The sequence below is a fragment of the Haliotis rubra genome, unplaced genomic scaffold, assembly GCF_003918875.1.
Source record: "Haliotis rubra isolate DU_JTF1 unplaced genomic scaffold, ASM391887v1 Scf1802, whole genome shotgun sequence".
Taxonomy (NCBI): domain Eukaryota; kingdom Metazoa; phylum Mollusca; class Gastropoda; order Lepetellida; family Haliotidae; genus Haliotis; species Haliotis rubra.
The window spans coordinates 2450-28280 of record NW_025765784.1 but is presented as its reverse complement, the minus strand read 5'-3'; the positions used below and the strand labels follow the sequence as shown (position 1 = coordinate 28280).

General features: G+C 39.6%; 2 protein-coding genes and 1 long non-coding RNA gene across 6 annotated transcripts in view; all 3 read left to right on the top strand.

Annotated features, from left to right (window-relative positions):
- Nucleotides 1-22931, top strand: part of LOC124273454 — a 54504-nt gene extending 31573 nt beyond the window's left edge. Inside the window, exons 6-9 of one of the 4 annotated variants that reach the window (XM_046708726.1) lie at nt 21232-21294; nt 21605-21667; nt 22007-22088; nt 22340-22931. In XM_046708726.1, the coding sequence (XP_046564682.1) occupies nt 21232-21294; nt 21605-21667; nt 22007-22088; nt 22340-22532 (401 nt within the window). In that variant the 3' untranslated portion in view covers nt 22533-22931. Of the gene's footprint in view, nt 1-228; nt 292-630; nt 685-1022; nt 1105-1277; nt 2367-21231; nt 21295-21604; nt 21668-22006; nt 22089-22339 lie in introns of those variants that run through there. The other 3 variants (XM_046708728.1, XM_046708729.1, XM_046708731.1) reach the window with 3 other exon arrangements.
- LOC124273456 lies at nt 3590-12911 on the top strand. Its single transcript, XM_046708732.1, has 6 exons — nt 3590-3851; nt 4594-4722; nt 8442-8759; nt 10177-10236; nt 11531-11633; nt 12030-12911. The coding sequence occupies exons 2-6, from the start codon at nt 4653-4655 to the stop codon at nt 12619-12621; spliced, it is 1143 nt and encodes a 380-aa protein (XP_046564688.1). The 5' UTR covers nt 3590-3851; nt 4594-4652; the 3' UTR covers nt 12622-12911.
- Nucleotides 15681-20014, top strand: LOC124273458. The gene is made up of 3 exons (XR_006897655.1): nt 15681-15696; nt 17509-17821; nt 20000-20014. It is a non-coding gene; the product is annotated as an uncharacterized LOC124273458 (long non-coding RNA).
- Nucleotides 22932-25831: the final 2900 nt, after the last annotated feature.

The window sequence follows — 25831 nt, the reverse complement described above, 5'->3', positions numbered from 1 at the left end:
GAGTCTATGACCTATTAACTTGATCTTTTCTTATCTTTATTGAAGATCTTGCTCCTGTGGTGCCACAAATGTGTTTTTTGGTGTATAAATAGCTTTTAAACATGTTCACAAAGCAATGCCTAATTTCGTATTCTATGTACAGGCTTATATATCTGTGTGCTTTATATCGTTTGTTTATACTCACTGCTGAACACGAAAGTACATTTAAATGTGTCCGCTTTTTCACAGGAGGATTCACTACTGAATCAACTAATGACAGGTCTCCTGCAGCCACGCCTCAACAAATCTCAGGCATGTAGTATTTACAGCAAGATTTCTAACATAACTGTTCAAGGGAAAATGATGTACTCACTCTCTTGCAAAGCAGTCTCGTTGTAAATCCCGGGACGGATCATACAATGCTGCTTGTCATGTCGTTAAATCTCACATACTTCCTTGTAGTCATCGCATAATATCAATAGTATTTATCATTAAAATTGTGATGTGAAAAGGGTCCTTTCATTTTTTTTGTGTGTGCGTGTGATTTACTATTGACATTGACTTGTTCCTCCGTTACGATTGCATGATCATTTTTTTTATATATGTATTTTGGTTACTGTTTTGATAAAAATATTCGTGTTTTTTCCACAGGGGAGATCACAACTTTGCCAAATAAGGATGTGCTCCCCATATCACGACTCCCACGTACGCATTATTCACTGTATGGGAACCTATACACAGTGGTTAAATCTGCAGACAGATGGCTACATTCTAATGTTAACAAGTTGCTTTCGTGAATATAGCTTAATTCATTCAAGTGAAAATATGACATTTGCGTGTTCATACCTCAACTTGTTTTAGCTATGTACAAAATTGTTCTCTATTTCAAGTGGTGTTGGCCTTGTGAAGTCAAAACACCGACCATTAAGTTTATGGAAAAGACTCATGTTCTGGCCTGTGTTAAATGTTATTTTACTCAAATATAAGTAAAGAGTGCTCTAGTTGATCTCTGCACAATAAACAGTGGCAGTTTTCTGTTTCAGCTGGTGTGTTTATGGGAGGGGTGGCTGCGGGAGCTGTTATTGTCATCCTGGTCGGTCTTGCAGTGTACGTCCTCGTTATCAGGTATATTGGAAAGCATTCACAAAATGTCTGTCATAACGTTTATCTCATTTGGGATGTGTATGAATGACTTCGGAAATCCATCCTATCAAACCAAAGTACAGAAAAACTAAGAATGGGATTAGATTATTTACCAAAGAAAAGACATTTACAGGACAAATTATCTGTCTTTTCAGACGTTGGTACGATCTAACAGCAAAGAAACAAGGAGACACGCCAGCTTCTGTTGAACACCCCACTTACTCCGGCCTGGCTGCAAACGCTGATGTCAACAACTATGCCATTATCGAGCAGACCTCAAGATCTCAAGAGGATACTACACATGGGTCAACGGCTACCACAGATTACCAAAACATTTGATTTACCTCTTTCATCCATTTTATCAGTCACGAATTTGTAAATGTAAAAAGAACATGATCGAAAATCGTGATTATTATCTTATAGCCATCCCAGTGATGTAGTTGGATAACGGATCCAAAACTGGTGAGTGGTGCGGCTTCAGACTGTGACTCTGATGAAGATGACAACGGCGATGGCGATGGCGACGGCGACGATAACGATGACGATAAACTTGCTCCTGATGCATACTTTCCTGAATGTGTTGACTCTGACAGTGGCCAGATCTCATACAATTTAGTGTCTACCGACGATTACATATTCCCTGTTAGTTGAATTGATCTTCAGCAACCCATGCTTGTCGTAATGGGCCACTATCGGGATCGGATGGTCACGCTCGCTGACATGGTTGACAATTCCGTTGGTCAATATTCATGAAGTTAATCACTGGATTGTCTGATCTACACTCGACCTTTAACATACCGCGCTGTTATATACCTGTCGTTTTGCTAAACAACAAACAGCACGAATCTTTCAGCACTTTATTTTCCATATTTTATCTTTGAGGTCCATACCTGCTTTTCTGTTACTTCGATAGAACTATTCTTAGGCGTGCATAGGAATAACAGATACATGTGTACATTTTACTGTGTAAATTACTCAGATCGATATTGTCGCTTTGATATGAAAACTGCAATATGTAATATCAAGCCAAATGTTATCCCTACAGTTGTATCTATGTGGCCCTTCTGTAAATTTGCATGTCTTTCCTTTGACGAGCAGAGACTGTATTCCCACTTAACAACTATTACTCCTATAATATCGTATGTCCATGCAGTGTTTCATGTATGGTGTCATTCTGTTTACTCCGTTAATTCAAATGATATTAATTTCATTTATGTTGTTAATTAAAATCAAATACCACTTGATTACTGTCTGTGATGGTTTGTGTATATCTCTTCCAAGAACCTTTGTACAGAATAGAATTTATGAGAAATTAGAGTGATCCACGTCAACGGTTATGTTATATTAACAAGTTCAGTAATACTACAACTTCTTTACTATCTCAGCGATAATCGCACTATTTCAGTTAGAATAACTTCAGCTTTCCTTTACAATCATTTATGAAAGTAAACGATTTTGTTTTTCATTTTGCCACGTGTTCGGAACTTATTATCTGAGGAAAATGACACCTGATACAAATTGCTATTCTATATCGGCTCCACGGGTATATTCAAAACAGGTTGTTACAATCAGAATATTTTCAAAATTATCTCGAAATTTGAATTTTGAGTTTCTATCGGAAAATTTACATCAGCAGCCAATGTATTTGATTTCTCACTTGTGTCAGAAGGACTCTGTATTAAGGGCCTGCGTAATGGAGGAGTGAAGTCCGAAGTGTTGCGGACCCTAGATTTTTACCTCATTAGTGATACTCACCCGCACAGGTATATTATTACACGCAACCCTTGATCATAGTTAAATGTTGGCTCAACTCTGCACAACAATATCCGGCAACTTAGACGACATGATATACTGACCTGCAGTCAACCACCGTTGTGTCGAAGCTGAATGGACCTGCGTAAATATCTCGAGTCATCCGACGTTCTTCAAAAAGGCACTAATTACTAAAGACGGAATACATAGGGTTCAATTATTATTTTGAAAAGCATTAACACCCTGTCTTTATATGTAGATGTATCAAGAGAGTGTAAATCATACAAATTTGCCCTGCTAAATGAATATGAACACACGTCCAGACGTCCTCCGCCAAATCCCCATTAACAAAGACGATAGATACAGAGCTTTGAGTTTGAGGTGGATCTGTTATCACGCTTGCTTGCGTTGTAGTTAATATCCATCCAATATGACCTATCCGTTTTACCACTGTCCGTCAAATAGTAGTCTATAGCTAGAAGGTGTTTTCCAGAATGATTTCGTGTAACATTAGATCTCTAAGAGTTTTAGTTAGTGCAGTAGTTACAACCATGCAATGTGGTCGTGTACTAAGGTGGTAACAACGAATCACTGTACAGATTATTGTGTCGTTGAGGATGATCAGTCAGGCGACAGTGTTTCACACAGTATGACATCAATATGGCTTTCACAAACGCCCCACAACTTCCTTGTAGGCAACCTGAACACATTCCACACAGATAACGTTTGAGATGAATACTTTGATAACTCTTACTAGTCTAGAGTCTGTGAAGACTGTGTACAGCAACAACAGTCAAACTACAGTGTATATCCAACAACTTAGGTCGCACAAAGCTGGTGAATAGGGAACCGTACAAAGTGGTGTCCTCTTTGACAAGTGACCTGTTCGCAATATGTACTAGCTCACACAACAGCCAAGGGATATTTGGTAGGATGAGATAGAACAAGCCTCTAGATGATACACAACACAACAACTGGTGAGTGAAGAGTTATTTTTCTGGCAATCTTCTCTGAATATCATGTTTGACTTTACACATTATACCGATTATATGCCTGCGGGCGTGGTGGGCGAGCTGGCTATGGCGCCAGGCTGGTGATCCAGCGAGCTTGAGGTGACGGGATCGAGCCCACCTATGACCGGGTGTAAAAAACATTGGAGTCAATTTTGTGTGCAGACCCTAGTGTGACTATCTATCCCAGTCCACCCAGCTGTGAATGGGTACCTCGCAGTGATGAGAAAGCCACACTAACTCGGTGCGTCTAGTGGCTGCAAGAGTTGCATGCTCCCATGGGAGCTGAGATTGATAATACGACGTGCCGTTGAGACTGACATCCAGTGATCGAGGGTAAAAGAAAGCGCCTTTGGGCAGCTCAGCTGAGCTTGATATCGCCGCTATGCAAATGTAAGCATAATAATAATATACCTCTGGGGAATCGAAGCCGGGTCTCGAGTATAACGAGCGCGGTTCTGACCACTAGACTTTTCCAAAAGAGATTGATTAGTAGTACTAACAATTTCATAGCTTTTATATCGTTTTAACGTCCCATCCAAACAAGTAGAAAACAAGTCGTGTGGAATATATTTTCATTAAGCGGGCTACCTCTCACTCCAGCCTGTCTCTCGCATTATAAAGTTGGCAGCATTCATATCGTGCTGATACTCACCTGTACCACGTCACCTGTGCATAGTTATCTGTATTGCATGTCCTTCATGTGCAGGCGGTGTTTAACCAGGAAGAACGTTTCGTGCTAATGCAACGAGTTCAAGAGTCAACGTCATGGGAAAGTCTGTGGTCGTTTTGATATATGTCACCTATTTAAGCTGCATTCTTCAGCCAGTGCGTACAGGTAAGATATACATGTATATGGACATATGGAACGAATGGTGAGCATACGAAAATAGTAGAGCTTTCCGTGTATGGATAAGAACAGACAGGGATGTTGTTGATGCATTTATGCATAGGTACTTTTATGCAGATACCTGCAAGTATAGCAACTATTCTAGGAGATACAGGAACAGTAACCTTATTTTGCGTTTCGCGTAGATATACTGGGAGCGACATTTGGAACGCATACTTTTCTCTTGGTGCAAGTACATGCAATGTATATCTGTCAACTGCTACCTAAGATCTATACCCAAAGGCCAAAGGTATTGAGACCCAAAACAAGAAACAGAATAAGTGTCACACTTTTACAGCCGCAAATGCAGTGTTGATGGAATTACAACCCGAGCATATACAAATGAGCGAAAACACAAATATGGATTCACAAGCAAGTTCCCAGAATCATAACGAGTGTGTCCATCCTGTACATTGATGCAGGCCTGGAATCCCGTCTCAATGAAGCCACTAGACGTCCATGGAAGTCCTCGCGAAGATCATTACATATCCGAGAAAGGATTTCGTGGAGTTCCTGAAGTTGGAGGATTCGGATGACGTCTCTCTATTTCATCCCAGACATGTTCAGTGGGTGACAAATCTTGTCAAGGGGATCTTGCTGGGGACGGATAACACATTAACATTAACATGACTAAGTTACTACTGATATAGAAACCGCGGAGCAACATATGACCGTGTTGAAATGTGTGCTGTGCGTGTGTTAAAACTTGACTCCGCCTCCATTCTGTTGCAAAAATAGTAAAGTGGCTATTTGTACAATCTCGTCGCGGAACGTCACAGCATTGGCGTCCTTGCTGAAACTGTTGTCCCGCTTCAGATCGAAATAACCTGACCTCTAAAACGATCCCAGTCGAGAACACTTATCTTGATGAAACGGTCACCAGTGCGTCTGTAGACACGTGTCCTGCCGTCAGCTCAGTGAAAAGGGAAACGTGCCTCATCAGTGAACAGAACACTTTCCATCACAAGTGCAGTCTGTTCCACCGGAGACGTCGACGTCGATGTCTTGACTTGGGCTGGGTGTCTAGGACACCACATGGATAACGTAGACGTCATCGAACTATTCTCCTTAGATAGCCCTCATTTGCCTGTGGTGTTGGAGGTGAATCTGTCTTGACGTGGGGTTGTTTATGGTGGGCTGCCACTATCAAGACGGCCTATAATGTGAAAGTTTTGCTGAAAATGTCTAAACAGCTAAACTGAGTTTTTATGGACGTTCTGTGGACGGTGTTTCCAAAGTCACACTACAAGGTATCACACTGAAGCAGTCATATACCTATCCGTTGGTCATTTTCGTGGTATGCCGAACTAGTTCCAGAATGAATAGTCTTTTCCTGACATCTGCACTTTTACTGCTCTCAAGGCTGCACTGAGTGCATTGAAATTATAAGTGTCTAGTTCTCAGTCCTTTTTTTAAGTGAACAAAGCTGGTCATTTCCCTCGAAAATGCAATGCTTCCTGCATTTTTCTTGCAGTTCGAACAACAACTTCTTCGACGGTTTTATCATGATTACCACTGACACAAATCCATATCACAATATAGAATACTTAGATTCTATTTAATTATAGAAGCGTGTCGACTTTGGGTATAATAAACTTGGATATCATAAGATAAACCCCAAAACAAATCTTCAACATAGACGTCACTGTTCTCGTGAATAGCAGCAATTGTGCAAGACCGTGCATTTTTTTAGTCCAAAGTGTAATGTGTGTTAAGATATAACTTGGCTTAAAACGACTATGACTATTCTTAAGGATAGCCTATACGCATATATCCTGTAATGAGTTCAACAGTCAAGGCAAAGTTTTCATCATCGAATTATCTAACTTAATTAAACGAGTGTTATATTTTAACACGTATATATGTATCTTAGCGAGTCTTAGTTCTGTGAAGCTAGTTATTGTGTACCATTTGGCCGAAATACTGAATCGATGATTATTACTGACAGTTTCGATTATCAGGCCGCCATTAAATAGTCTAATAAACAGCATTCAGAATCTCAAGCTTGGAAATGTATTGTACATAGAGCTGTATCTGTGGTGCATATGAGCATATCTATACTAGGCACATAAAGAAACTGTGTATACAAAAATTTATAATCTAGATTTATCAAACCTGTGTAGACACATAAGGATTTAAACTCAGAGATTAGTGCCATGTATCCAACATGCATGCACGTGCCACGTTCCGTGACGTCAGTGGGTTCGTCCTTGAGACGTGCAATACGTTGTTGCACGTGCACGGGAAAGAGAAACAGAGCAAATGAATGCCACACAATACTGTCACTTTGGAAAGCTCAACCCCTGCCCTTGCGATCGTTCAAAAAATTCAACGGCTATTGAAACGCATAGCATGCCAAGGCTCACGTCTGCACAACGTCATGAGGCCATTGGGATGGTCCGTGGGGAATGTCTCATTGACAAGTGGCTGCACATTTCCACTGCCACCGGAACACCATTTCTGCACTGGTGAGACGCTACCAGAACACAAATTGCGTCATCGATCGGCCACGTTCTGGACGTCCACGTGTAACAACGCCAAGACAGGACAGATGGATAAGGGTGACCCATCTTCGCCACAGGTTTCAGACTGCAGTGATGACTGCCCAACCCATCCCAGGACTTCGCGTATCCACCCGAACACAGTTCGACAACGATTACGTCATCACGGGATCAGACCACGACGTCCCGCCATACGGCCTATTCTGACACAACGTCATCGACAAGCTCGCCGAATGTGGTGCCGAAATCATGTCCACAGACCCTTGTTTTGGTCGAGTCCAGGTTTAACATTTCCCATAGAGATGGACGTCAACGTGCCTATAGACACGTGGGAGAACGTTATGCACAGGCCTGTGTTTTGGAGAGGAATCGCTTTGGTGGTGGTTTCGTGATGATTTGGGATCGAATAACAGCACGCCAAAGAACTCCTTTGGTGATTGTTCAGGGCAACTTAACCGGTGTGGGCTACAGGGATCAGATTCTTCGACCTGTGGCATTTCCTTTTCTGCAACGTCATGGCCCTGGGTTAACATTCCAACAGGACAATGCCCGCCCTCATACGGCAAGGGTTGCTATGGATTTCTTGCAACACCACAACGTTGACTTACTGCCTTGGCCTGCAAATTCACCGGATCTTTCCCCGATAAAGCATGTTTGAGACGAGATGGATCAACGTCTACGCCGTCTTCCTCGTCCGCTAGATACCGTCCTTGACCTTGCAACAGAACTTAAGAGAATCTAGAGTGACATCCCACAAGCCTTCCTTGCACGTTTGATAGGCTCTCTGCGTCGTAGATGCACTGCTGTTCTCAATGCCGATGGTGGACATACCCGTTATTGAGCTTGTGACATGGTCGTTTGACCCCTGCCCGGCTTGTGGATTCGTGACGTCATTGTGATTGACTTTTCAATTGAAATTCTCCCGACTTGTTATGGTCTCATGATCCCTCCATTAAAGTTTATATGTACCTTTGACATTGTACTCGTACTAATCAACTGGGATAATATTTTGACAATGCACAGTTTCTTAATGTGGCTAGTATAGAAAGACATAAGCGCATTTGTTAGGGACAAAAAGGACAAGAGCATAATAATCCGAAACACTGCATTCAAACTGCATTTCATTCCACAGCAAATGTTCATTCATGCGTCTTGTCGTTCATGTAGGTACAACATACAACAGTAAGGCATGCTATGGATCCGGTGGTCTGTTCTGTGTTCGGCATGACGTCAGCTGCAACTCTACCCAGAAGATCGCCATCTATGACGCCTACTACACTAACAATACAGAGTGTGGTGCAGGTATCTCCAACTGCGGCACCGTGAATCCAGCGAATGTGACAGAACATGGTTATCACAATTTCAGCAACACCGAGCTTGTCCCCCTTTACAGCAACTGCTCCAGAAAGACAAAGTGTAGCTATCCTGCTCCCCGGCGGAGTGCTGCTCTTGCATTCTCTGTTGTCAAATATCAGTGTATTGAAGGTAAGTGTATGTTGTTTGAGCTGAATAAGAGGCTGTCTTTATTTCTATATTTAGAGACAGATTTAATCTTACGATAACGTGTTCAGAATGTTGTGGTCACTACAATCATGCATATGTGCTCAGTATATATCAATATATCTGTCGTCATTTACATCCGTTTTACGAACTGATTTATCAGCCAATGACTAATTTGGTGAGGCAAACAGAGCGATTCGCTATTTGTAAGGGACATTTATTGCTTTATCTGTTGATAACAAACGTATGCTACTTAGCGATTTTAGAAGTGATCATTAGATGCGGATCTCCATGCATGCATCGGCTTCGTGAAGTAACAATGCAAGCGCTTTGAATACTGGGTTTTTGGTTCCATTCGCTGTCCACTAACAAAGGACATGCAATGGGCAAAATGCTTACTCTCAAGCTTCTGCTGTGTCGGAACATAGACCATTCCATATAAAGGTTTTACTGTCATGGATTGTTCTATAATTCAAATGCGTATGTGACCTCCAGGACAATGCGTATCACAGCTGTCTGTTCTACATGGAACCCATGTCACAACGACTAATTGTTCGACTGTGTTTGAACCGTTTGAGAGACTTAACGTGACAATCGAGCTTCCGATATACTTAGATTTGTCACAGCGGTGTTCAAATTGGCTTCTGATCAACGGTAAGAATGAATAGTGACAACAGATACCAGTGTATGAAATAAGGCCCCTCCGACCGACCAAGACAGGCTAGATTTCTGACGGACGGTCTGAATATACAGCTAGCCAGCTTGATGGTCTGGTAAAAAAGTTAGATAAAATTTTAGTCTGATTTCTCTGAAAATGACTGCTGTGAATAGATTGTTAGACAATAAATACATGACTCAGATTCATTAAATTTTTCATTGTAACTAACAATTGATTTCTTCCCTTTGGATTGTCTGGTCTGGTTAAATCCAATTTGGGCTGGTGACATTTTGAAGTTACCAGCCCTGATCTCTGGCTGGGTTTTTGGCTTATTTCATACACTGCAGATACTCTCTTCTACACATAATGTGTACGTAACTTCTCTACATATCATGTAGGAAAAGTAACTGTATTGACATTGAAGATAAAGCTTACACAACACTAGTCCCTGCGTCAAAATGTTCAAGGTAAATGTCGGTGGACAATAGCTTAGTTTTTGCGCACTTTCAACCGCTGTTTGTTTTCAACAGAATTATGATAGATGCGTAACTGTGTCAAAACATAATAGCTGCAGACCCGTTCAGTATAGGGTGTGAAACTGAGGTTCTGACAACCACATGTACGTAACCATTGAATATTTCCATTATGTTGCCCACATGTAGTTGATGTATGATCACTTCTATCATGTTCCATTGTCATTGGAACTTGTGACTCTCAATATACAGTCTATCTCTCCTCAAACAGTTACAAGCACGGGGTCAACCGTCAATACAGTTTTCTCAACAAAAAACACCACTTCACCAGGTAATGTAAATGCTTTACTATGGACAATTAGTGGAGTCAGTATCACTCATATCGATTTCACCACATTTCCTCAGTCCAGCACCTTGTATTGTAATATCCCCTCTCACAAATTTATATCTAATTGCGAATGATAATCCCAATTTTGAGGAAATTCATCGAAAGGCAAACATCCTACTTTTCAGCTTCCTTTAACCTAAGAGCTTGTAACAAATATGTATTTGCATGATACATTTGATACACCGTATGTTTGTGGGAGGCTCAGTTATATACACACAAAGCTGTATATGAACATAGATGATATATGAGTAACCAATGCCGACACCTGAAGTGAATTTCATCATTATGTATGTATGTGTGTGTGTGTGTGTGTGTGTGTGTGTGTGTGTGTGTGTGTGTGTGTGTGTGTGTGTGTGTGTGTGTGTGTGTGTGTGTGTGTGTGTGTGTGTGTGTGTGTGTGTGTGTGTGTGTGTGTGTGTGTGTGTGTGTGAAAAAGGCAAGATCGAAAAATTCAGAATTGATCTCTCTTTTACGACCTTCAATTTTAGGTTAACATGGGTCCTCCTTTGGTCAAAACGGTGTTCCTCCGAAATGCGTGTGTCACGGTTTGCACACGAGTGACCAACCCGTCACACGGGTGTCATACGCGTGGCTCATGTGTTCCATATGAGTGACCAACGCGACTCACACGGGTTGCGTCACGCGTTGCACGCGCGTCTAAGTGGAATGACCTTTTAGGCAGTAGTGTAGGTGTTGCATGCAGCTAGGAACATGTGGAGGGGTTGGTGACTTCAAAAGACTTCTTTGATCCTTTTCCTAGGACATAAATTAGTATTTGAAGAATAATTCTTTCGACCAAATTCTTTAAACTATAATCAAGTTCCTACGAACTTCTAAGGCTCCGCTACATAACATTCCAGTGTATTTTGTTGGCCAGGAAAACAATTATCAGACCATCGTAGTAACGTTCTTTTCAGCTGTGTCTACAAGAGGTGCAAGAGGAAATATCCATGTCGGTTACCGAAATATTCCATCTATATGACGACAGTCTCTAAATACTCGAGTCTGGACGTACAATGCCCTTTCCACACCCATAAGAATATATCCGCAACAGGGATACAATAAAATGCAGCAACACTCAGTCGTCGCTTACGACAAGCACGGGTGGCTGAAGCAACGATGAATATATATCACTGACTTAACTCGTCCAGCATTAATTTACAAATTCAGATTGTTGATTGTCTGGCCGCCAAAATATATGATAACTACGTTAACATAATGTTTGCTTTGATATTAGGACAGACGGGAAATAACACTGGTGCAATAGCTGGTGGAGTTGTGGCCACAGTCGTAGCTGTACTGGTTGTAACACTGGTGTCAGCGTGGATCATACGGCAGAGGTTAGTACTGATGCATTCCATTTTACATATTTGTAAATATATGAATACACAATGCCATTTAGAAAGTTGGCAAATGTAACATACGTTATATTTGGGATTACAGTTTCTCAGTAAGGTACAGATTCCAGTACTTTTGTTGGGTTGAGTCCCATCTGCGATTCGAACCCACACCCTCAGAGTCAGGTACCTAATCGCAAGCACAGCCGACTAACCCTCTCAGCCACCGTGGCTTCCACAAAAATGAAAATCGGACAACTGGTACTGTAGACCACGTACTGTGTGTACCCCTCTGACAAGTGTACACACAGACAGAATTGAATTGCTTACCAGCTTTATGACTGCAATGAACTATTATTGTACTTTTATTATCATTAAAGTCTCTAAATTGACTTCCAGACGAGCGAACAGCGAATCGAAAGCGAAGACATCTTCTATAGATGTAAAGTCAGACATGACCTACAGTTTGGCCGGTAAGATCCAACAGAACAACTACCATGAAATCCAGGACCTGAAGACACAGAACTGTGACCATGACTACGCTACCGCGGATGTCATGGGTCTTCCTCCAACTACAAATACTTACTTCACCATCGAACCTGCTGGGAATCAAACTGTAAGAGACAATTCAACAGTCTCTGCAGCTGAAGGTGACTATAATCACATTGGAGACACGCCATCCCTTCAGATCAGTGACTACGACACAACAGCTTCAATAGCCCAGCAAGAAAATGTTGGAGAAGATAATTATGGTTACAATCACTTCCAAAAGAAAGCCAACACTCAGACACACCAGAATGACTACGACACTGCTGCCTCTGCAACTAAGGCAGTGGCCGAAATCAGTACGACCGAAAGGAACACAGATGAAGACGACTATGACCATTTTCATAGGGGAACCAATGCTTCTGACACTGTTAGCTCGCCGTATGGTACTACATCGGGAGTGGAAAATAACCCTGATTATTCTGTTGCAGGAAAAATGAAATGAGCATATCCCGAAATTGGAATATGTGCGTATGTTCTGCTTCCTATGGAACACTATAAGTTGCAATTGTATGCTTCTCTCGTGGGTAATACGGTCTGATGTACGCCTCTTTGTAGCAGTATAACCCGAACCGGTAGGAAGCTTGTTAAAGTGTCATTGAACAATGAAATTAACGTATTTCACATGGAGGTAGTATAGGTACATGTTACTAAATATCAGATACCTTTACAGTGTTCCTTATCACATTAATTGGTTTTATATCAGAAATAAATGTTTGAAACTTTCATATATGAGGGGAAGCACATTTTGACCATACGTCTGAAACCAATGCTTATCTGATCATCACAGTTTCGCGTGATATCCAAGGACTGAAATGCTGGTCACTCACAGACAGATGATTGAATCCTTCTTTGAAACGATTTTAATCAGGCGTCACAGGATGTTTAGACAATGTATAAGCCTTTCTGACTACTTCAGCATCTAGACTAGTTCACTTTTGTATTGATGTAATCCATGTGAAACAACCATCTGTTGTGCCTTTGTTCAACACGGCATTTCATATCATATATAACCACAGTTGATAAGTTGAATTCTTTATGTTACAATGTGTTTCAATTTTACACAGTCACGTCTCCTTCCGATATCATTCACAGTCATCATTTTCGTTTTTAGAGGACTTGAAATGAGAAGGCTGGAGATGTTTCCTTTTTTCATTTGTAATGTAAGGAGCTCACGATGTGAATGAACAGTTTCAGGTTGTGCCAAAACTAAAATGATTCGATGAATGTGCATACTATTCATGAATGCTAACATGCGGCTAGGAGGAATCTGGGAAATATCCAGTTACATGGCTGCTTATGTGATTATATGACTTGTTGATATGTAAGGTCTATTCACATTTTGCTTTTTAACTTTTAACCCATATACTGCACATATAGATGTTGCAGGTATTTTATTGAACATTTTTTAAGGTTTTGAGGATAAATACTTACTCAAAAAGAATAGATGCTCTTCCTTCTGTACAAGCTATCAGTTATGTCTGGACATAAAAGGCTTATGTCATTCTGGTCGTAAAAGTCGACATGATGGGTCTGTGGTTTGGGTGTGGTGACAAAGTGTGGTGTGTCAAAGTAACTGGATTGTATTTATAAGTAATTTTGCGGAGTGCTGCGTTAAACACCAAACACGAACTTAACCTTTACTTTTAAATCACCCTTCTTTTAAAACACATAAAGGTGACGTCTGAAGTCAAATGTATTGATCACAATCTCAACGACATAAATATTTACAATGACATAAAACAACCGATGTGTGCCAGTTGAGCAAACTGAGGTGGAGCGACAAAAACAAGCTTTCAACGTAAAGGCCAAGGGTCACACACATCTAAAATCGTTCAAGTGAAATAACTCTTTACTTTCATAGCGTATGTGGCCAATCCTGCTGCAGGACATGCAAAATGTCCTGGTGCACAGAATAAAGTCATCTGTCTGATGACGTCTGGTAGGATGTCTCCATCCTTCTTGGTGGGCCTGCAACTGTTCTATTCGTGTCAGTTAACTGGAGGGGCGGTGGGGTAGCCTAGTGGTTAAAGCGTTGGCTCGTCACGCCGAAGACCCGGGTTCGAATCCCCACATGGGTACAATGTGTGAAGCCCATTTCTGGTGTCCCCCGCCGTGATGTTGCTGGGATATTGCTAAAAGCGGCGTAAAACCAAACTCAGTCAGTTAACTGGAAGATAATTATGATCAATGTAAAACATGAGTGAGTGACTGATAATATTTAACGTCACCTCGACAATATATCAGCCATATAGTGACAAGAATGTAGAACATGACGATTCATAGCATGTCAAAAGTGTTCTTTGGGCGACTTGTCTGGGGAGTGTACAAGCCATGGCAACACGTTAACGTTGTTTCCTGCAAGGAATTTCAATACTATTCGGGCTGTTTGGGATTTGGCGTTGTCATGTCGTAAAAGGATACTCATTACGGTGTATTCAGTTGTCGTGTACAGTGTCATATTTTGCCAGTAGACACATATTAGGCGTCAATATCTGCTAACCTAACGCCGTACACGACAACTAAAGAGGCTACAAACGAATGTCAAAATGACAACTTAATACTTACAAACATTTGCCAATACACACCGTTGAGGGATAAAGTCAGACTACTCTTGAAACCTCGTTGAAATGTTTAATTATAATCTTAGCAATGAAATCATGAACATGATTAGTTTAAATGAAATACCTGACACGTTGATAACTGACAATCAGTGATAGAGAAACAAGAAATACAATGTCGAATAACGAAGAACATCTGTAACAGCAAAGAAAGCGGAGTTCACTTTGTCTGTATTGTATATGCAGTTAAGTGTATTGTGATCGACGACCAGCGGTTTACTTTTACTAACCGCTATTCACTTCGCTAACAAGTATGTGAAACACAGCAATGTGGTAACTTTAAACTGCCACCATTCAGGAGGAAAACATTCTTCATTTTCTATGTAGAGCTCTGTAACATTCACGTATCATGATGCTTAAAGGACTCAAACGAAAGAGATTCTATTGACTAACGAGTAGTTAAAATATGTTATCATTTTGATAGAAGGAACGTGAAGTCAGAGATTCTGAACTTCAGAATTACCTGTAGATTTCCTTCTTTGGGGGTTTTGCACTGCAGTAATATATTTCTCAAGTCACAAAAACCATTATGACCCTTGATTACCTGTGGAGTTTGCATAATCGCCAGGGACAAACAGCCCTGAGGGACAATGATAAACCAGGTTCAACAAGGCGACCTGAGCGAACGCCAAATTTACTTCCTTGTTGATAATCTGAATGTAGTTTAACGCGACAGGTAACATGGAGTCCATGCGCAACCTATCGATTTATATCGATATTTATCGTATCCATGTAAATACAAGGTGGTCAATTGTTTTGTCCCTTTACGTATGGTTAATTAAACAAGGTAGTCTTATATCTGTAACAAGGACATTGTCGAAACTGGTCGACATTTCGCACGGTAGATCTTCTCCCCGGTGTCTGATGCGTAGCTGAGAGGTGGAAATTAACATGTTTACGTAAATATACACAATGCACTGCGTAACTTGATGTGGAGGTTAAGGTGTTTTGTATTTGTGCGTGACTCAACCGTACAAATTTCGTGCTAATTTGTCCTGTAGGATTATTCTCTCTAAGCAGAATACCTTTCACCACACATATATTATGTATATCGTGTATACCTGTAAAACATGACCTAGATGTACACGAGGTATGTAAGTAGGAAGTAAGTTATTTGACGTCCATTTTGTATCTGTCAAGGTTAGCTCAGCATTAGTTGAAGTTTCATTATGACGAGGTCTGTGAACGTTTGGAAGTGTTTCATCATTTTCGGCTATATTCTTCAGCCAGTTTATACAGTTAAGACTTTCATGTGTACATTATTATTATTCATTATATTATTCCATGGTATAACAGAGATTATCTTACCTCACACATAAATGTCGCTTTCTGATTGGCTGAGCGCTCATCTATTATTTTCAATGTACCCCGCTGTCAATGGCAACTCACTTGGTACTTCGTGGTAGTAATTCTTTACCTCGAATAACATTGAATCACGTATGATGTACGGAAATTACCGATGTTTTGCGAATGCAAATCGATGGAAGGGAGATAACTCTAAATCTGTTCTCCTTGTCAGCAAAATCTAGCGATGGCTACAAAAAGATTTGTACCCGTGCTTCAAACAATTCAAAATTAACATTAAGGTGTGCGGTAAGATAAATACGTTGTTCACTGGTCCCTTGGGGCCCAAGGGTTGATGTACCCTCGATGTTTGTTTACATTGAGGGTACATCAACCAATGTCCCCCTCGTGACCAGTCAACAAATTATAATAACAGCCTTAAAACAGATTCCTTTTGGTGTTATGGGCAAAATACTTTTGAAAACTGTATGAATGGACACCTGGACATTAATGATGACACCGAGTGTCCCTGAAAAGGTTTAATGAACTACAGTCGACACAGTAATATAAACATGTATTCGTTCTAGTAGACACGTATATGTTAATATGCTATTGGCAGTAGATCTAATGTGTAGTTCGTATATATTATACAAATATCGGTAATAGAAGGAATAGACGTGCAACGAACTTGGGTAGAATGAACTCTGATATAGGATGTAGTCTAGAATAGTAAAACCCCAACCATGACTCCAAATTGAGGCTCTTTGAATCGCCAACAAATATCATACAAACTTGATGACTAAATTTTGTCAGCAATATCCCACATATATGACGGCGGCCTGTAACCAATAAATAACGAGGCATTTAAGTGATTGACACCATGAGCATCGGTCTGTGCAATCGTGATACGATTACATGTGTCAACCAAGTTAGCGAGTGCGACTACCCGATCTCATTAGTCGCCTCTAAAAACAAGCATGGGTTACTTAAGATCTTTTCTTACCCGTTTCCATGAAGAATTTGATTTCAGTATTACCAATGTACAGAAATGAAAGGTCTAACTTCCCAGTACTTGCAGTTTAATATGATTCTCCATGATGTTTAGTCGATCTCCTGCCAGACCCCCGGTAGTGATATAGATTCCATAGTTTCTCCTCGTCCCATAGTATCATGGTTGGCTCCGTATTTCTCATGTGGATGAGGAGGTTCCATTGTCAACTACCAGACCGATAGGATAAGTGTCAGGGATGTATTTGTTCATTGTCCATTACATTTTCCCAAATTGTACTGACATATGTATGAAACATCCGATATGTGCGTTATGAAAACGACGCGTTATGGACTACGAGGTAACTGATAGTACAATCGTAAATAACTCGACTGTAAATCTTCATACATTGAATCTGTGATGTTTCTTGTTCGTGTAGGTACAACATACACCAGTAAGGCCTGCTATGGATCTAGTCTGTACTCGGCATGACCTCAGTTGCAACTCCACCCAGAAGATCGCCATCTATGACGCCTACTACACTGACAACACCGAGTGTACACAGACAGGTCTCTCTAGCTGCGGCAATTTCAATCCAGTCAGTGTCACAGAACATGGATATCACAGGTTCAACAACACCGAGCTGGTTTCCCTCTACAAAACCTGTTCAACAAAGAGTCAGTGCGTGTATCGTGCTCCCGGGCGAGGTGCAACTGGTACATTCTCTGTTGTGAAATACCAGTGTATTGAAGGTAAGTATATAGTACAGTTTGGACTAAAATCTTGTCTTTGTTATTAGTTTTATTATACTGAAAAGATGTAAGTATACGTGGACGGAGACAAGGTTGTGGAACACAAATCCATCAAATCTATTCCTGTGTTACAAACAACATCATACAGCTGTAATGTTGCTTAAGGAGGTTGGATTCAAAATATCAAAATGTCAAGAAATTGCTAAATGTGGTATCATTTTGTATACAAAATGTATCCCGAATATAATTATGTAATAAAACTTAGCAAGTCACCACGGCATTTGTTTGACAAGATGTGCTCCCTTGTTGCACCGTCTGTAAAAGATAATATGTCAATAAAAGTTCAATATGTGTTTTTTTATGAAGATATTACAGTATTGATATGAAATAAAGCAGGAAAATCAATTTATGTAGGATTTGACACATTAATTAACTTCTAAAAAAAGCAGGAATTTAACCAAAAAAATTGATTCATGAATGAAAAAAAGATTTTTATAATAACAAGGTTTTTTTATAAAATGAATTTTTAGATGCTAAATTCACACTAGATTAATATTCAAAAATTAAAAAAAATATGTTACCAGAGGGAATCAACATTATCACCAATTAAAGCAGCATACCCAAATGAAATTTGATAAGGGGGGATAACTCTTGCCCTGGTTTACCTCAGGATAAATGCTTGTGTGGCCAAAATATCATGAAGTATAATTAGAAGAAAAGATAAAGGGAAATAACTGCGTAACACAAATACGCGCTCCTACTGTCACATCCCGTCTCATACGGTATGCGCACAAACCACGGTATCAAACCTCTTTAAACAAATATATGCTCATAGTCACAATTGAGCAATCGACTCTGCTTTTAGCAGAGATTTCTTATGAATGTGTCAAGGGTATCTATTATGTTGTAAATGTGTCCGTATCTATCAGCATTTTACAAAACTGATCATGTGCATACAAACCTGACTGGCTAAGACAGACACAAAACACTCTCAGATGAACTGTTTTAGAGGCATTCTAGAAGTTGCGAGTAATAGGAATGATGCATGATCATCTCCTTTATTGTATAATAGCGACGTTTCGGTATAGATGCTTATACCGTTTTCGATATGCTTGAAAACGGTATATGCATCTATAACGACTTGTCATTCCCACGCTCTGATGGTTGTTAACTTTCCAGTAAGATGCATTTATTGCATTCTCTGTTCTGATATATGGGTCTCCTTCTCAGACTTGAATGTGGACGGTCAACTTCTGTATTGCAGAAAGAATACTAACAGTGTAAAGAATACTTACACCGGTGTAGAAAGCCATTGTCCATAGTATGGTGATCTACCTTCAATTGTCTTCTATGTTTAAAATGTTTTAGTTTTACATGCTAGTTTCATATTCATATCTGAGATGCTCTAGTATTTTTACTGTCATTCGATGACAGGTTTTTACATTCTAAACTTATTGATTTTAATATTGACATGAATTAAATTGATCTCGTCACGATATGGCTACTTTATTGCCGATGTGACGCTAAATATTAACTCACTCACTCAGTCCGGTGTAGAAAGAATAATCACACCGTTATCAAGCAAGTAATTTGCTTGATAACGGTGTTAGCATCTTCACCGAAACGTCGCATTTATTGCTATTAAGAAGTTGACTATCCATAAACAGTGGTTTTCCTTCATCTTTACAACTAAATGGTATCCTCCCATAACGCAGACAGGTAGTTCGCAGACGCCTTAAAACAACAACATTTACGGTTCAATGAACAGATTAGCTACTACCTGTTACCTACACATTAAAATGGAATAACCCAAATAGAAAACCACAAGAAAAATATCTAATGCCAAGTAAATATTTATTTGATGACAAGATTAACATAATATTTTTCAAATAACACGGTATAATGGAGTTACAATAGCTTCCAGTTGATACAACTTTTCAATCGAAATATTTTACCTATATTTGTAGATATAATTTATCTTTAATTAAACAGTAACAATACGTAGTAGCACAGTATCAGTGGGTAGTACAGTAGCTTTCAATTGGCATCATATAGTTGATGTCCATTTATGAAAGTTTTATGAGGTTGGCCAACGCATCAAGGTACTGAAGTGGAGTCTACTCTCCGCGACTTAGCCTGTCTTCGAGCCTCATGACCATGTTGTCTATTTCTCTGTAGACTCGTTTGCGACTTGGAAGAGCAGACCCGAATTCGAGTTGTCTCTGCTTGACTCTGTCAGCCATCTCGATCATTGGGCTTCACACATTGTACGTATGTGGGGAATCGAACCCGGGTCTTCATCGTGACGAGGGAACGCCTTAATCACTAGGCTACCCCACCGCCCTCCAGCCATATTGATAGCGAACACATGAGTTGTTCACCATTTTATATATTTCTTGAGTTGTTCAAGACAAAGTCAAATTCGTGTATTGATAAACTTAATTAATCAATCCCGTTTTTTAAAAACAGGTTTGAAATTGTCTAAAGATCAAAAGTGCAATGATACAAGTAATAACACCAATAGGTTTTCTGCTGGTACCATTATCAACAACTTTATCAAATGTTTCTGCAAGTCTCAACTTCTATGTTCAAAGAAGTGCATTTGTAAATCTTCTCAACTGCTATGCACATCGCTCTGTGACTGCAATGGGAACTGTTAAAGGAGACTTCAGAATCACAGAGATCGATGTTTGACAAAATGATGTCACATGACTGATCAAAACAGCAACTTTTCATTAATTGGATGATGAATTATATCTTTGACTACCAAAACATAAATCTTGTTTCGTAGAATTCTTGAAAGTATTAGAAATTGCCCTTTGAACGCCGAATATATCTCACATATTGCACCAAATAAAGATGTTTTATAGTCGGCGACCATTCTGGGTGATTTTTGGCGGCCGTCTTGGATTTTTGGAAAAAAAGGCCCACAAAGTCGGAGCCCCCAAATATGTTTTATCATGAAGTTCCCTAACACTGTGAGAGGTTTTCTGCTTTGATCCAGCTGGGAAAAGTCACGTAGTGTTAGATTTGGGAATCCTTGATTTTTTAACGCCATCTTGGATTTTTCGGGATTTGGGCCAAAACAATCGGGCACACCCCAAAAATATGTTTTATCATGATAATCCCCAGTACTTTGTTTCTTCAGTAACTTGCTCTGGAGCACATTTTGTGTCCAAAGACTAAATTTACATTGTCACCTACAACGGTCAGCTTTATTGAAGATCTTGCTCTTGTGGTGGCACAAAATGTGATTGTTAGTGTATAAATAGCTCATCAAATATGTGCATAATGCAGTACGTAATGTTTATTCCATATAAAAGCTTATATATTGGTGTGCTTTCTATCGCTAGTTTATACTCATATTGCTGAACAAGAAAGGGCATTTAGATGTGTCCGCTTTTTCACAGGAGGAATCACCACTGAATCAACTAATATAAGGTCTCCTGCATCCACCCCTTCAAAAACACCAAGTATGTAGTATTTACCTCATGATTTCTAACATAACTGTTCAACAGAAAAGAGAGGTACGCATTCTCTTGCAAAGCAGTCTCGTTGCAAATCCTCGGACAGATAGTACAGTGTATCTTGCCTGTCCTGAAATCTCACATACTTTCTTGTAGATATCACATGACATTCATGGTACTTATTATTCAAAGTATGATGTGACAAGGCGTGTTTTAAATAAATATTTTTTGTAATTTGCTATTTACATTTTATGATACATTTGATATATTTGTATATTGGTTACAGTTTGAATAGAAATAAATGTATTTTCCACAGGGGAGAACACAACTCGGCCAAATAAGGATGGGCTTCCCATATCCACCTCTTCACGATTCCCACGTATGCATTATTCACTGTATGGAAACCTATACACAGTGGTTTAAGACTTTTGACAAATGGCTGCATTCTAATGTTAATAAGTTAATTTCATGAAGATAGTTAATGCATTCAACTGAAAATATAACATGTGCGTTTTCATACCTCAACTTGATTTAGCTATGTACAAAGTTGAAGATTGTTTTGTAGATAATGAAAGTGCTGGCCTTGTGAAGTAAAAACACTGATGATCACGTTCATAGAAAAGACTCATGTTCTGGCCTGTGTTAAATGTTACTTTAATCAAATGTCAGTAAAGAGTACTATAGTTGATCTCTGCTCAATACACAGTGGCTGTTTCAGCTGATGTGTTTATGGGAGGGGTGGCTGCCGGAGCTGTTATTGTCATCCTGATCGGTCTTGCAGTGTATGTCCTCGTTATCAGGTATATTGGAAAGCACATTCACTCTTCCGGGTTCATCAAGTGAAGGATATACGTAAAAGATGTCCATCAAAACGTCTATCTCATTTGGGATGTGTTTGAGTGACTATACTTTTGCAAGTCCATGATGAAAAATCACAATAGAGAACACCAAGAATGGGATTATACTGTTTATCAAAGATTGGAATCGCAAAAGGATGTTTGCCTAAAAATGCTTAAAAGAAATTCACATGAAACGTTATCTGTCCTTGCAGGCGTCGGTACGATCTGACTCCGAAGAAACAAAGAGACACGCCAGCGTCTGTTGACCACCCCACTTACTCCGGTCTGTCAGCTGGAGCTGCTGTCAACAACTCTACCAGTATAGAACAGATCTCAAGAAGATACTACACATGGATCAACAACTACTCCGGACTACCAAAACATCTGATTTACCTATTTCATTAATTTGTTCATGCAACAGTCAGTGATGTAGCTGGATAACTTCAGATACGGCATTAGCGTGTGATGCGGATTGAGACACGTTAAGACTGACTGTTTTTATGCACCTACTTATCCTGAAGATCCTGGCTCTGACAGTGACTAGATTGTACAACCTTCTGTCCATCAACCTTACATATTGTCAGTTGTTTCAATACTTGGTACTTGTTTGTCTTAGTACTTGTTTGTCCTTATATACTCACGTTTTAGCTGCAGGACAGCTCTATGTTTTTATTGTGTTTGTATGGAGCTACCCATAGTGTACCTTTGGTATATACAGGTATGAACAATAGCCATGTTGATATTGTCGCTTTGATGAAACCTGCTCCTGCCATATTTACTGTAAACTCACATTGTATATCTACAGTTGTATCTGTGTGACCTTTGTTTACTGTAATTACACATACCATTTATTTAAAGAGCAGACATCTTGTGTTCCCAGTAAACACCTATTCTACTCAAAACGGAAGCCTAAAGTACGGAAGCCTTAAATATCTCCCGATGTATGCCCATGCATTGTACCACGTATAGTTAAATTCCGATTACTCCATTATTACAAATTATATTAACTTCAGTATTGTGGTAAATAATAATCAGATAGTACCTGACTCTTACTCGTCATTATTTGTCATAATATCGTCTATGTACGTTTAGTATACTTTTCTATGTATATTTGCATAAATAGAATGCATTGGAAAGTATGCAAATGTACATAGAAAGAGAGATTTTCTTTGAAATGTTTAAGAAAACTTCCATTCCTTCGGTTGAAAAACAGTTTGTATTGATGCTGTGTTCGCTATGTATGTTACATGCTGGGTTACTAAGGCAGTGAAATGAACCTTTCAAGTGTGATTTCGATTAAACAAATACTTGAATTATTTCAAGATAAATAAGTATCTTCCAGTTAGCGTCCTATTCATGTATTTAAAATATAAAATTTCAGAATGTGTCCTATCTCATGGGAATGTGAGATGGGAATACATCCGAAGCAAATTTCAAGCAAGAGATAGGGACAGTTTCTGAAAGTAATTCCACCTGACCGCCAGGCTGGGAGGTATGGTGAAAAGAAGAGGAGCTGATAATTAATGTTTTTGGGTTGTAAATTGTGTTTGGCAAAATCTGAACTGTGGTATTGAGGTTGGTGGCGTAAATGTCCACTTTGATGCTATATGCAGATGATATTGTGTTATAATAACACAGATCAGCCTTCACCCTACAGACTATGTCATGTGCGTGATGTTCTCAGCATTATGCATTACGTTTCACTGTTAAAAGCAAAAGTGTTCATAAAGATTTCAAGTGAAAAGTGACTTTGTTTTATGTGCTGTTTTAAGGTATAGTTCCTGGTCATCTTGGATCCCTTTCATTGTGAAAATAATTGCATTGTGTTTCATTCAGGGTCTGTCTAATAGCTGAAACTCAGACGAAATGTCTTCTTCGGGACAATTTCCTACCTTTCAAGATAAATAATACAACAGTAAATAGTTTTTCTTAATTTGGAATACTCCTTTCTTCTTTACTGCATTATTATACGTCCAACTGATGCTAAAACTTAAAATGAACATTATATTGAATGTGGAATTTTAACCAAATATTTATCAGGTAAAATATTTTTACTGCAATTTTCTGTTTGAACACTGTTTATTGCAGGTAGCTTTTGGAGTATTTTAGCTGGGATGCAGGAGTTTGGTTGCTACTTTAGTGTAGTTTAAAGATGAAGTGCGAGTCTATTTACAGGAAAGCGTAATCCCAGACACAACCACCCGGAACAACCCTTTTCAGCGTTAATAATATGTCCAGACTTCAACGTTGATTCCACGTCGGATATCTACGTCTAAAACTTTCATATACAACCTTTTTCAGCGTTGATAATCGGTCAAACTTCAACGTTGATTCCACGTCGGATATCTACGTCTGAAAATCTTTTCATACATACCTTTTCTCAACGTTGATAATCGGTCAAACTTCAACGTTGATTCCACGCTCGGATATCTACGCGTCAAAAACTTCATATACAACCTATTTTCAATCTGTTTTCAACGTTGAAACAACGTTGATGTGCCTACTGGAAAGCTCCATGAAACACTCCGCTCTTCCAGTGGGAAGTTGTTAAAATCCCAAAGTACAACTTAAAGTCAAGTTTAGGACAGTGCACTTTCAACTACAGTGCGCCCTCAGTTTGGAATCGCTCTCCCAAATGAACTCCGCCGAATTCCGCTTCTCTAAGTTCATTCAGACCGGTTTAAAACATTCTTATTTAAACAAGCTTTCTTTTAATGTGTACTTTCCGTCCCATGTTTGTGAGAGAAATGCGCAAAGTCCTTTCGGAGATTAGCGCTATATAAATGCTATCCGATTATTAATTTTATTTATTACTATTTATCTTACAAAAGATCCTCCGGAATCTTTTCTAAAAATTCTGCAATAATGTTACGAATAGGTCTCTGTCGCTATCTAAGTCCATGTTGTCTCCTCCATGACCGTAAAAGGCGAATGAAAATCTATTATCGCCTCGTGCGTTCCGCAGTGCAAATCGGCACCTGTCGAGACCGGTTGACCGGATTGACACGAGTTGTTACGAATGAAATGACATGCAATGCTGATTTATTATGATATACCTCTATCTTATACCCTGTCCTTGGAGGTTGATAAGCTGGATAAACCACTCATCATCGGGTGTGGTAGGGATTATAAAACCCTTGATCGTCGGTTAAACCCTGACCTCGGAGAGAAGGGTTCACAATCTCTACCACACCCTCGGAGTTGTGGTTTCTCAAATACATAAATGCATGTACTAGGCACCGTCACAACGCCTCTCAGCACCACAATAGTTTTTGTAGTGGGCGATGACCTTGTTTACAATATCAGAACAAAGGAGGAACAATATTGTGAGATGTAAAACTATACCTTTTCCTCGTTCTGACAGGGTATTTTCCCTCACTGACAATGACAAGGATGTTAATTCGTCAGTCGACTTTACGCATGACAAAGAACAAGGCGACAGGGAGATCGTAGTTACACATAAGGAAAATACAGCGACATTATGTTATCAGGTATGTCTGTATCAAAAGCTTGTAATGCATCGTTAAAAGTTGAAACAAAACGATATCCCAACAGAGAGACTGATCATGCGATAATTAATTTGAATTATACCAGCAAAATAAATATATGTATTTAGGTTGTACGCCCATAATGTATGTTGAAGAGAGTGAGGAGGTAGAGTTAGAATGTTACATCGCATCAGCAACACTACAGCCATTTAGCGA

Coding starts and splice junctions, on each gene's coding strand:
- LOC124273456 (XM_046708732.1), top strand. CDS start 4,653: ATGGGAAAGTCTGTGGTCGTTTTGATATATGTCACCTATTTAAGCTGC. Junction 4,723..8,441: donor TCTTCAGCCAGTGCGTACAG/GTAAGATATACA, acceptor TCGTTCATGTAG/GTACAACATACAACAGTAAG. Junction 11,634..12,029: donor GCGTGGATCATACGGCAGAG/GTTAGTACTGAT, acceptor ATTGACTTCCAG/ACGAGCGAACAGCGAATCGA.